Genomic DNA, 12701 nt, shown 5'->3' on the forward strand with positions numbered 1-12701 from the left:
GTGGTTTCCAGGGCTAGGATGGGGGCAGATGAACAGGCAGAGCATAGAGAATTTTTAAAGCAGTGAAAATACTCTCAATGACATTATAATTATGGACATAAGTCACTATGTCACTATACACTTGTGTAAACCCATAGAATGTACAACACCAAGGGTTAACTCTCATGTAAACTCTGAACTTTGTGTGATGATATATTGATATAGGTTCATCCCTGGTTTAAAAAAAAGTACAATTCTGATGAGTGATAGTGTTGATGGGGAAGGCTATGGATGTGTAGGGGCAGGGATATGGGAAGTCTCTGTATCTTCTGCTCATATGTGTTGTAAATCTAAAACTACTCTAAAAAATGAAAAGTCTTATAAAAAAGACAAAGAAGAAGAGTGCTTGACACTAGTTTTCATCAAGCAAGGCAAAGGTTGGGGAAGGGAGAGGCAGCACTTCAGGCAACCTCGCACAATTCTTTTTTTGTTGTTATCATTAATATACAATTACATGAGCAACATTATGGTTACTAGACTCCCCCCATTATCAAGTCCCCCCCACATACCCCATTACAGTCACTGTCCATCAGCATAGTACGATGCTATAGAATCACTACTTGTCTTTGTCTTGTACAGCCCTCCCTGTGCCCCACACACACATTATACATGCTAATCCTAATGCCCCCTTTCTTTCCACCCACCTTATCTCTCCCTTCCCACCCATCCTCCCCAGTCCCTCTCCCTTTGGCAACTGCTGGTCCATTCTTGGGTTCTGTGATTCTGCTGCTATTTGGTTCCTTCAGTTTTTTCCTCGTTCTTATATTCCACAGATGAGTGAAATCATTTGACTCCTCACAGTTCTTTTGCCCTGCAATTGTCTTTTCCTTTCCCTTCCGATAAATGCAAATAACACCCTACCTAATAAAAGTCATATGCAAAAAAGACTTATATTCCTAGAAGAATAAAAATGGTAGGTTATTCTCCTTCCCTTGAAGAATTAGTGTTTCCTATGCCTAATTTACCACTAAGCAGCTCTGTCTGGCCATTCATTCACCAAATCTAATCTGAATAGCTACATTGTGCCAGGAACTGGTCCAAGTGTCAGAGACACAGAGGTAAAAAACAAAAGATACTATTCTGATAGAACTTACATTCTAGTAAGAAACAAACTGTTTTGGCTCCAACTCCTACAGATATGATATATAATTTAATAATTTCTCATTACAGCTAAATTCTGTTCAATTGAAACCATTTAGTGGTACTGTCAAGTTGATATCATGAATCTTAATGCATTTTGAGGCTTCTTTTTCCTAACTGGTTATGCCTTACGAGACTTGAACAATACTGAAGAATTATATGGAATCAAAAGTTCAAGCTAAATATGCTTTTACCATTTTTGCTCTTCAATATTGTATTTTATAAAAGGGAGATTTTTAATTAACAAATTAATTTGCTCAATCAGTCAAATCAGGAAATTCAGTCTTTAGATAAATCATAATTATTCAAATAAGAAACTATCCAATTTTCTTTTCCATGTATGCTGTAGCCCTGATTTCAGTGGCTGTATTGATGCTGACTCCTGTTCTAACTCTTCTCTCTCCAAGCCTTTGTCAGAGTTATTAGCAAGGAACAAGATGGACTGACATGGGTTTCTAATCCTTTCTGGCACATTCCATAAATATTTGTTGACTTAATGACCTATCTTTGCTTGCCAGTATTGATAAAATAGAAGTGAAATGACCAAGAGAAAAGTTGAAAAAGGGAAAAATTGCTCTGAATCACCTGTTCCTAAAAACTTGAAATTTTTTTAGTTTTAGAAATAATTTAGGCTGGCTAAATTGAGACTATAATTCACTTCTTGGGTAGAATAAATGAATGACTTATTCTTAGGAATGACTATATAATTGTAAGGGTCCCTACAAAGATGTTTATGGCAAATAAACACCAATAATTATGAAACTAGCATGTTTAAAGAGTCAAAGTATAAGAAAACAATCTTTTATACACTATAAATAGAATAAAACATGTTTATTAGTTTGTTTGGATAGGCAAATTCTGCCTACAACTAAGGCCCCAATGAAACAAGAATCATAAAAGCATGGCTTAGATTGCCAGGAACTGTAATGCAAAATAGAATGCCATAGCACATCTGAGGTCACCACTCCAGCTGGGTAAGACAGCATACCCTTTTACCCTAAAACTCAAAGAGTTAAAGAAAATCAGAATTTGACAAGGTATTCAATAACCGTAAGCTCAGTTCTGATAATTTCTTGCTTCTACATCTCAGCATTTATTTGAGTACTAGTATAAGACTTATATATTTGATATGTTTTGAGAAAAAAAACCCTTTGTCCATCTAATCATTAAAATCTACTCAGCATTTACATAAACATGTTAAAGTGACCATAAATAGAGGAAACCATTTAAATAGTTCTAAATACACCAGTTTTAATCTTAAGGCATTTCATTTGGCTTAGCTGTTGGTTAAATATACCTTAATTTTCTTTTGAAATCTTTAGTACATAACCATAATATTTTACAGAACCATGAAAATAACTCTTCTCTTTTTCCTGTTTTATCAACTTTAAAATGTGAATATAAGCAGCAGTATTTTGAATAGAAACACCTTTTCATAGTTGTTGAGTGGCACTGTGATTAAAAGTGTAGAATCTTGAGTCAGATTGCCTAAATTTGCATTCTCCCTCCACCACTCTACTTAAGCTCTCCGTGACATAGTCCACATTAGTGACATGGACATAACAGTATTTGCCTAACAGAGTTGGTGGGAAGATGAAATGAGATAACTCTGTTAAGTGCTGAATAAGAATGTCTGACATACAGGAAGCAATCTGTAAATATTATCATCATGATCACATCAACAATGTTACTATTTCATGAGCCTGATCTGTTATGCTTTCTACAAATAGAACAACCACTTTTGCCTTTTTATAAATATTTGCACAAAGTCATAAGACAATAGGGTAAATATCTGTTATATGATAATTGTATAATTTGTGAAACTCACCTGCCAGCACAAAGATATGGTTTCCTGGTTCTCCTTGCTTAATGATGTAACTCCCCTGCTGGTAGTTCCTCCCATACATGCATTCCACCATGTCTTTGATCTGCTGAGGATCCAGTCTCTTCAGAAACTGATTTTTATTGAGGGCATCTGTAATGAGCTTCTTCTCACTGGTGTAATAGAAGAGATGTTAGTTACATAACATAACAGTAGATGAAAGCTACTATTTTGCTGTTTAGATTCACTTCATGTTGATTCTTGATATTATTACCTACATACTTAAACAAATTTAACAGCAAGGACAAATTGTTTTTCTAGCTCCACCAACACTTGACCCTTATAACTACCATACTTTATATGTAAAACCTTTGAAAATGTTTTTGAATAGTTTTCTGGTAATCATTACTACACCAATTTTATTATCACTCCTAATTGTCAACATCACAAATGCAGCATCTCTTAAGATCCTCAGATATGCTACTAATGGACACATAGAGTTTATACAGAAAGTAAATTTGGTTTGTAAGCAGAAGTATATTTAAGCTACTACAACACAGTATTCATTTACTGACATATGCACACATGCACAGTGCCTATGGTACTAGTTACTTTATATCTTATTTAATCCTTACCACTAACCTGTGAGATAATTACTATTCCTACTTTATGGATAAATGGACTAAAGATAAGAAGCAACTTATTCCTCCCAAGATTTAACTCTAAGTCTGTGAGTCTGAAGATTGTGCTGCTTCCATCCCACCCATTGTCTCTTCCGAGCGAGGGAAGTTGGCTCCTTGCAGACTCACTACATTTGATCAGACGTAGAGGGTGATGGTGGTAGTCTGGGTTTGCCTAGATTTTGACTCTTGGTATGTCTAGACTAAACAGACACACATTTCCGATCTCATAACCTACTCATTCCCCAAGCCCAAGACCCACTTTTGATAATAATGGAACACTAAGGCTTCTTTTGGAAAAGAGGAGCTCAAAATAATTACCCAATCTTCATAATCAGAGATGTCAAATGTTTTAATTAACACATTTTATATGTAAATATCATAAATTACTGAGCTGGAGGAAAAGTTGCCGTGAGGGCTAAGTCATAATCATTGCACAATACATATGCTCTCACTCAAATTCAGTGAGATTTTTTAAAAATAAGGTATTTTTCTGTATTCTTCATTCAAATTCTCCCACCACTAGCTTTACTGTTGGAAAAACTGTGATTTCTTTCTACACAGGAAGTTCTGAAACACAAGATAAAATTTCATGATACTGGAAACTTTCTTCATGACCCCAGCCTTCAGACCCTTAGGTCACATGAGGGAGACAGAACGCAGTCTTCTGCAGAAATCCGTTCTTCTCTACAGCGACTCCACCATCCTTAGAGCCATCTGAACTCTTTGAGTACCTTGAGAACTTCTTTCCTCCTTCAACCAATCTATCACCAAATCTTGTCAATTCTCTTTACAAAATATCACTCTTTTCCATTTTAATTTCCATTTCCAAGGATGTCACCACAGTCAAAGAAAAAAGTCTTTGGTTTGGACAACTTTAAAAGCTTTTTTTTTTGTTTTTGGTATTTCAGCTTCTGGCCTCTTTCCCCTACAGTCCATTTTACACCAGAGTATCAGATGAATTTTGCTAAAAAACTGACTTTATCTTGATCTCATTCTTCCTTCATCCACTGAAACCAACAATATCTTCCACTGATATATACTGAGAAAATACTTTCACTAGATGCTCTTCTTAGTGGAAGTGATAGAACTATGAACAACACCAAAAATCCCTGGCTTCACGGGCCTTCCATACTAGTGCAAAGTCCAGCCAGTGTTCCCTCAGTGCCCACATATCCCAATTCCACAAAATATGTTCCAAGAAGTACTGGTCCTTTATAAGCAAAATTTTAATGAGTTTAAACAATTTTGGAAATTTATAATACACACTTCAAGGTTCAAAAAAACCTTGCAGTAAACAAATCTGTTTAAACCAGTGTTTCCCAAACCTCAATGTCTTCTTTAGGCTTAACCTCTATGAACATTCCATGGAAGTACTATGAAAACCCTTTTTTCCATAAAATAAAATCAACATCTTACAATCTGGTATTCCTCCTTTCCACCGCATGGCTCCACTCTTTTCACCTAGAACTTAATTCCTAAAAATCCTTTGTTACAGATAGACTGGTATCCTCATTGTCTCCTGTGCCTGTCAGATTTACCTTCAGGCTTGACCAGTGTTTTCTCCTCTAACTTAATTTCTTCTCCCCTCAACATACCCAAACCTTATATATCTGCCAAGAAACCTGTTATGATGTAGTCAGCCCTGACTGGATGTCACAGCTCACACAATCCTTTCATTCTACTCTAAACTCCTAGAGTATTTGTATTCATATCTATTCAATTCAACAAATTTTATCAAGCATTTACCTAGAATGTAAAAATTAATTAAGCACAGCCCATAGCCTCAAAGAGTTCTTAGATCCTTTTAACTCAGTTTAGTGTATAAACATATTGTAATACTTTACTATTAGAAAAGACTTTCTTTCCAAACTAGATTATAAATTCTTGGAGGAATGGATGTTGTCTTGACTCTTTTGTTTAAAACACAGCATACAATAGTGATTTAGAGTATGAGCTTTGCAGCTCTTCTGACTATGATAGGCCAGGTATTACTAGCACAACTCTCTTGCTCTCACAAAACAATTACAAAAGCTTATAAAAATATATATTTACAAATCAGTTTGAAAGCACGGGACACCTATCAACATAGCAACAGCTTAAGAAGCCATGATCAACAAGAGAACATGAGCTCGACATTCACCTCTGCTTTTCCTTCAGGGAATTTGCTGATTTGGAGGCAGCAGTGAACAGAGTTTTTGGTCTCAAAAGGCTGAGAAGACAGAAGTTAGTGTTCAAGGCACACCATGAAAGAGGAATCCTGGTAAACATCCAGGATTTCAGATGAGACATCTGAACGGCTATAACCTAGGTGTAAGGATCAGTCCCAAGCAGGCTGGCTCTGAAAAAAACTAAAAACAAACTTCAAAATGATAAATTCCTACTTTTGTTAAAATGTGATGTGCCCCTAGCCTAATGGCCTGCCAGAAACAAAGGTAAATATTTTCTGTAGAAGCATTCACGAAATCTGGAGACTCAAATTTTCTCTGCATGTTTTCCTCAAGGAGTATCTGGCATGACATCAAAAATTACTAAGCAGGTCAGGTGGAAAGACGAATGACTGAAGGCCAAGAGGAAAAAGACAACAGAAATAGACCCATAGTAGATCACAATATTGTAGTATCAGATATAGACTTTAATATAACTAAAATTAATATGTTTAAGAAAACCAAACCTGAAATGGAGAACATAAACTTTTTAATCAAATGGAAATTCTAGAACTGAAAAACACAATATCTGAAGTTTGCGACTCAATAGATGGATTTGAAAGCTGATAAAACACAGCTGAAAAGGATTAGAAACTGAATATAGGCAGGTAGAATATTATCTAACCCCATACACAAAAGTAAACTCAAAATGGATCAAAGACCTGAATGTAAGTCATGAAACCATAAAACTCTTAGAAAAAAACATAGGCAAAAATCTCTTGGACATAAACATGAGCAACTTCTTCATGAATATATCTTCCCGGACAAAGGAAACAAAAGTAAAAATGAACAAGTGGGACTACATCAAAATAAGAAGCTTCTGTACAGCAAAGGACACCATCAGTAGAACAAAAACACATCCTACAGTATGGGAGAATATATTTATAAATGACATATCCAATAAGGGGTTGACATCCAAATTATATAAAGAGCTCGTGCATCTCAACAAACAAAAAGCAAATAAGCCAATTAAAAAATGGGCACAGGATCTGAACAGACAGTTCTCCAAAGAAGAAATTCAGATGGCCAACAGGCACATGAAAAGATGCTCCACATCCCTAATCATCAGAGAAATGCAAATTAAAACCACAATGAGATATCACCTCACACCAGTTAGGAAGACCAACATCCAAAAGACAAACAACAACAAATGCTGGTGAGGATGCGGAGAAAGGGGAACCCTCCTACACTGCTGGTGGAAATGTAAACTAGTTCAACCATTGTGGAAAACAGTATGGAGATGACTCAAAAAACTCAAAATAGAAATATCATTTGACCCAGGAATTCCACTCCTAGGAATTTACCTTAAGAATGCAGGAGCCTAGTTTCAAAAAGACATATGCACCCCTATGTTTATCACAGCACTATTTACAATAGCCAAGAAATGGAAGCAACCTAAGTGTCCATCAGTAGATAAATGGATAAAGAAGATGTGGTACATATACACAATGGAATATTATTCAGCCATAAGAAGAAAACAAATCATACCATTTGCAACAACATGGATGGAGCTAGAGGGTATTATGCTCAGTGAAATAAGCCAGGCATAAAAAGCCAAGTACCAAATGATTTCCGTCATCTGTGGAGTATAAGAACAAATTAAAAACTGAAGGAACAAAACAGCAGCGGACTCATAGAACCCAAAAATGGACTAACAGTTATCAAAGGGAAAGGAACTGGGGAGGATGGGTGGGAAGGGAGGGATAAGGGGAAAAGGGGGCATTACGATTAGCCCACATAATGTAGTGGCAGGGGACATGGGAAAGGCAGTATACACAGAGAAGACAAGTAGTGATTCTATAGCATCTTACTATGCTGATGGACAGTGACTGTAATGGGATATATGGGGGGATTTGATAATAGGGGGAGTCTAGTAACCATAATGTTGTTCAAGTAATTGTACATTAATGATACCAAAATAAAAACAGTAGCACTATGCCTGGAAAACAAACAAACCTAGGAGACATATGAGGCATGATAGAAAAGTTGAACATATGTGTAATATGGGCCCCTGAAGAAATAAAAAGAATTGGACTGAAACAATGTTTAAAGGGAACATATTCAAGAATTTTCTTAAATCAATGAAAGTCAATGAAAAGACATTAAGTAACAGACAAGATGCACTACAAACTCCAAACAAAACACATACAAAGAAAACCATATCTAGGCCCATCATAGTTAAATTGTTGAAAACCAAAACTAAGAGAAGAATCTATATTGCAGCTAGGGAAGAGACACATTACCATCAAATGACCAACGATATTATTGACTTACTCTTTAACTGGAATAATGGAAGCCAGAAGACAGTGGAATACTTACAAAGAACTTAAAAGTGCTATTTCCAATATCTCTACCCAGTAATGAAAGCCCTCAAAAATGATAGAAAAATTAATACATTTTCAAAATGTTACTCAATTGGCAACAGACTCATAATAGTGGAAAGCTCCAGGAAGACAGAAAGTGATCCCATGTGGAAAATAAAAAAGATTAGAAGGAAGAGCAATGGAAAAAGCAAGTATGTGGGTGCTTAAAGAGAGCTTGTTTTTATAAAAGTGTAACTTGTATCTCAGACAAGTTAAAATATATGATAAAGAAAATGCATGAGAACAGCAGCCAAACTGCAGGGGAGGGGTAGTAAGTGGAGTTAACATAATTTAAAGTATAGGAAGTGATAAAGGTACTAGTCAATATTAGAAAATTTATAACTTAAGGATGCATGTTATAATTTAGGGTAATCACTATAAGTTTAGCCAAAGAATGTTTAACTAGAAAACTATCAAAGAAAAATGAAAAAATAATATATACTTAATAAATCTTAGAAAATGGAAAGAAAAGAATCAAGGTAGAACAAATAAGAAATAAATAGCAATATGTTAAAGTTAAACCCAAATATATGTATTTACATTAAAGATAAATATACTAAACACCTCAATTTAAAGACAAGATTGTTAGATTGATTTTTAAAAAATTAAATAAAAAGGGAAAACCAAAAGTTTGTTACTTAAAAGAGGTGTACCTTAAAGATGATATAAAAAGATTGAAAGTAAAAAGGTGAAAAGAGATATAATATATTAATACCAATTATAAAGAAAATTTTCCTTGATACAGGAAAGCAGATGTTAATGGAAAACACATTTCTAGAAATAAGAGGGACATTTCATATTGATACCATTAGGAAGATGTAAATTTTCTAAATGTGTGTGCAACCAGTCAGATAGCATCAAAATACAAAACACAAAGTTAACAAAAGTAAAATGAATAAACAAATCCACACTTATTTTGGGAGATTTTTAACACATCTCTCTAAGTAACTGGCAGAATAAGCCAACAAAATTTAGTTTGAAAATAGCTCTAAACAATTAATTACCAAACTTAATCTCTTGACCTAATTAATGTTTGAAAAGATTGTATTCAACAAATTCAGAACACACATTCTTTCCAAGTGCAAATGGAATTTTCATGAAAATTTATCATATGGTAGACCATAAAGCAAGTCTCAACAAATGCATAGGATAAAGAAAATCAGAGTATATTCTTAATACTCTGATTACAATAGAGTTAAGCTTGAGATCAATAGTAAAAAATAATCCCCAAGTCCTCAAATGCTTGAGAATTGTGCAATATATTTCTAAACATCTCATGGATCAAAGACTAAATCATAAGGAGAGAATTTAACCAATAATATTGTAATATCTTGGTATGATTTGGTAATGAGGTAATTACACCTATTGTGGCAAGCATCTAGTAATTATGAGCCATTATGTTGTGCATCTGAAACCAACATAATATTGTATATCAACTTTATTGCAATAAAAAAAGCAAATAAATAAATAAATAAATAAAAATGATTAGGGAAGTCAGATATTTTGAAATAAATGATAACAATATGACATACCAAAACTTGTGAGATGCAGTTAAATCATGCTAAGAGGAAAACTCAAAGAATTAAATAAATACATTAAAAAAGAAGAAAGATAAAAGTGAATGACTTAAGTGTCCACCTCAAAAGGCTAGAAAAAGAAAAGCACACTGAGCTCAAAATAGGGAGAAGGAAAGAAATAATAAATGAAAGCAGAAAATAACAAAATTAAAAAAGGTACAAGGAAGAGAATCAATACAGTCCTACACAGTTTCTTTGGAAAGACTAATGGAACTGAAGAATATGTTTCAAGACAGGGAATGAGAGAGAAAGAGAATAATTACCAATGTTGGAAATAGGAAAGAAGACACCACTATAGATACAAAAAAGTTAGTAGATAGTATGACCAACTTTTTGACAATTTAGATGAAATGAAAAAATTCCTAGTGAAATACAATGAAACAAATCTGATGCAAGAAGAAATAGAAAACTGAATAGCAATAAAGAAATTTACTGAAATGTAAAAACTATCTCACAAAGGAAATTCTAGACCCAGGTGACATTACCATTAAGTTTTCCAGACACTTAAGGAAAAAATAACATTCATTTTAAATAATCTTGTTCAGAAAATAGAAAACAAGAATTTACCCCAACTTACTTTATAGTGTCAGAATAGCCTTATGACAGAACATACATTACAAGAAAAAACATTAAAGGCTAATATCCTTAATGAAGATAAGTGCAAAAGTGAAAAACAAAACAAACAAATATGTAAAATATGTATTCTAAATCACACTGAAAATTAATTAATGTACTTAACCACATGAAAAGAAGAATAGATAAAAAAGTACAGCAAAATCTTATTGGATGCAGAAAAAGTATTTGATAAATTTAAACACCTATATATGATTTTTCAATTTAAAAAATGTTTTTAGCAAATTAAGAATAGAGTAGAATTTCCTTAATCTGGCAAAAGATATGTATAAAGAAAACAAAAACAGAAAGCATCATATCACATGATAAGATACTGAAAGCTTTCCCCCAGATATCAGAAATAGGACACATCAATTTGACCATGAACCAGAAGTCTGAATAGTAAGGGGAAAGTAAAGAAACAAAAAGAAAAAGGAAAAAATGCTAAAGATGTAAATAGAGGAAAAGAGGAAATGAAGCTGCCATTGTTGCTAAAAGACATGGTGGTGTGAGTGAAAAATCTGAAAGAACATACCTTAGTTGCTATCAAAATTAACAAGTGAATTCAATGATCTCAATGGAGAGCAGATTTATAAATAAATTCAATTATACTTTTGTATCCCAACATAAATAATTAAAAATGAAATTTCAAAAATATCACCTAAAAAAGATTTTTAAAAATCAACTATTTAGGATTATATCTAACAAAAATGTGTTAAGATCTCTGCATATACCAGTCATGGATAAGACTAAAATTTTTAATGATGTCAATTCTATTCAAATTGATCAGGTTCAGTGAAATCCCAATCAACACTCCAAAAAAAATGTTTATGAAAATTGACAAGCTGATTCTAAAATTCTTGCAGTCATAAGGAAGTCCAACAGTAGCCATCACAACACTGAAGAAGAAAAACAGAACTGGAAGACTCAAAGTAACAGATATCAAGAATTTTTATATAATTCAAAATATTTAAGAGAATATACTCTTAGCATAAGGATGGACAAAAAGAACTTTGGGACAAAATAAAAGTCCAGAAGCCCACCTACACATACACAGATATAATTTAGGGAAACAGTTATACTACAGAGCTATGAAGGAAAAACAGACATGAATGGAAAACACACACTTCCCAAACTGCTCATCCTTGTTAATGATCAAGGAAAAGCAAACCAAAACCACAATGAGCTACCACAACCGACCCACCAGAATGGCTAACGTGAAAAAGATGACACTGCCAAACGTCAGTGAGGAGGAAGAGCAACTTAATACTCATATACTGCTGGTGGGAATATGTATTTGTTCAACCATGTTGGAAAATTATTTGGTGATCTATATTAATGGTGAACTTAGATAAAATGTACTACCCAACATTTCTACTCTTAGGTATGTACCCATCATAAATCAGTCATATACTTATTCAAAAAACCATTCAAATACATATGTAAAGACATGCTCAAAAATGTTCATGGCAGCATTATATTCAAAATTACTAAATACCAGAAATTAGCAAATACCCATCAGTAGAACTGATAAGTTATGGTATAGTCACCCAGTAAATACTATATAGCAATGCTAATGATGTAGTGCTATATACAGTAACATAAATGAATCTCACAATACTGTATAAACAAAGAAGCCAGATTCCGTAAAGTACACACTCTATAATTCTATTAAAATTAAGTTCGAAAACAGGCCACAAAAAGTAATATATGACGATACTAATGCAGTCAGTGACTCTCTTTGAGGTAGATAATGGGTAGAGACTAAAATGGACCGGAAGGGACTTTTAAGGTGCTGATAATGTTCTATTTCCTGACCTGTTGGTGGTTACAGGGGTTTGTGCACTTCAGTGAAAAGTTCATTTAAAAAAAAATAAAATGTGTGTATGGCTTTGGAGTCAGAAACACCCTAGGTTCAAATCTCAGCTCTACTACAGCCTAGCTGTGTGCCCTGGGACAAATCACTTAACCTTTCTGAATCTCAGATTTCTCCTCTGTGAATAGAGTATAATAATCATACCTACTTCATAAAAATAAAATGCACATTAACTAAGATAAGGTGCCAGTAAATAATAAATGGTGGTGATAAAGTAGTAGTAGTTGGCAATGATGGTAGTCAGAGCATGTTTTTGGGGGAAGAAAAGGATGAGAAAGTTTCTAGAGACCAGGCAAAAAACAGAGAGGCACTGCCAAGACCCTCCACTCAGCTCAAAGTTCTTCTAGTAGGGCTGGATCTGACTTCTTGCCCATCAGCACCATTG

The 12701-nt window shown here is 34.0% G+C and overlaps 1 protein-coding gene across 1 annotated transcript in view; it reads right to left on the reverse strand.

Annotated features, from left to right (window-relative positions):
• PRKG2 (protein kinase cGMP-dependent 2) overlaps positions 1-12701 on the reverse strand; it is a 100007-nt gene that overhangs the window by 66219 nt on the left and 21087 nt on the right. The window contains exon 3 of the mRNA XM_036906427.2: positions 3008-3174. Within this exon, the coding sequence (XP_036762322.2) occupies positions 3008-3174 (167 nt within the window). The remainder of the gene's footprint in view (positions 1-3007; positions 3175-12701) is intronic.

Source organism: Manis pentadactyla, chromosome 5 (genome assembly GCF_030020395.1).
Source record: "Manis pentadactyla isolate mManPen7 chromosome 5, mManPen7.hap1, whole genome shotgun sequence".
In the NCBI taxonomy this organism is placed as follows: domain Eukaryota; kingdom Metazoa; phylum Chordata; class Mammalia; order Pholidota; family Manidae; genus Manis; species Manis pentadactyla.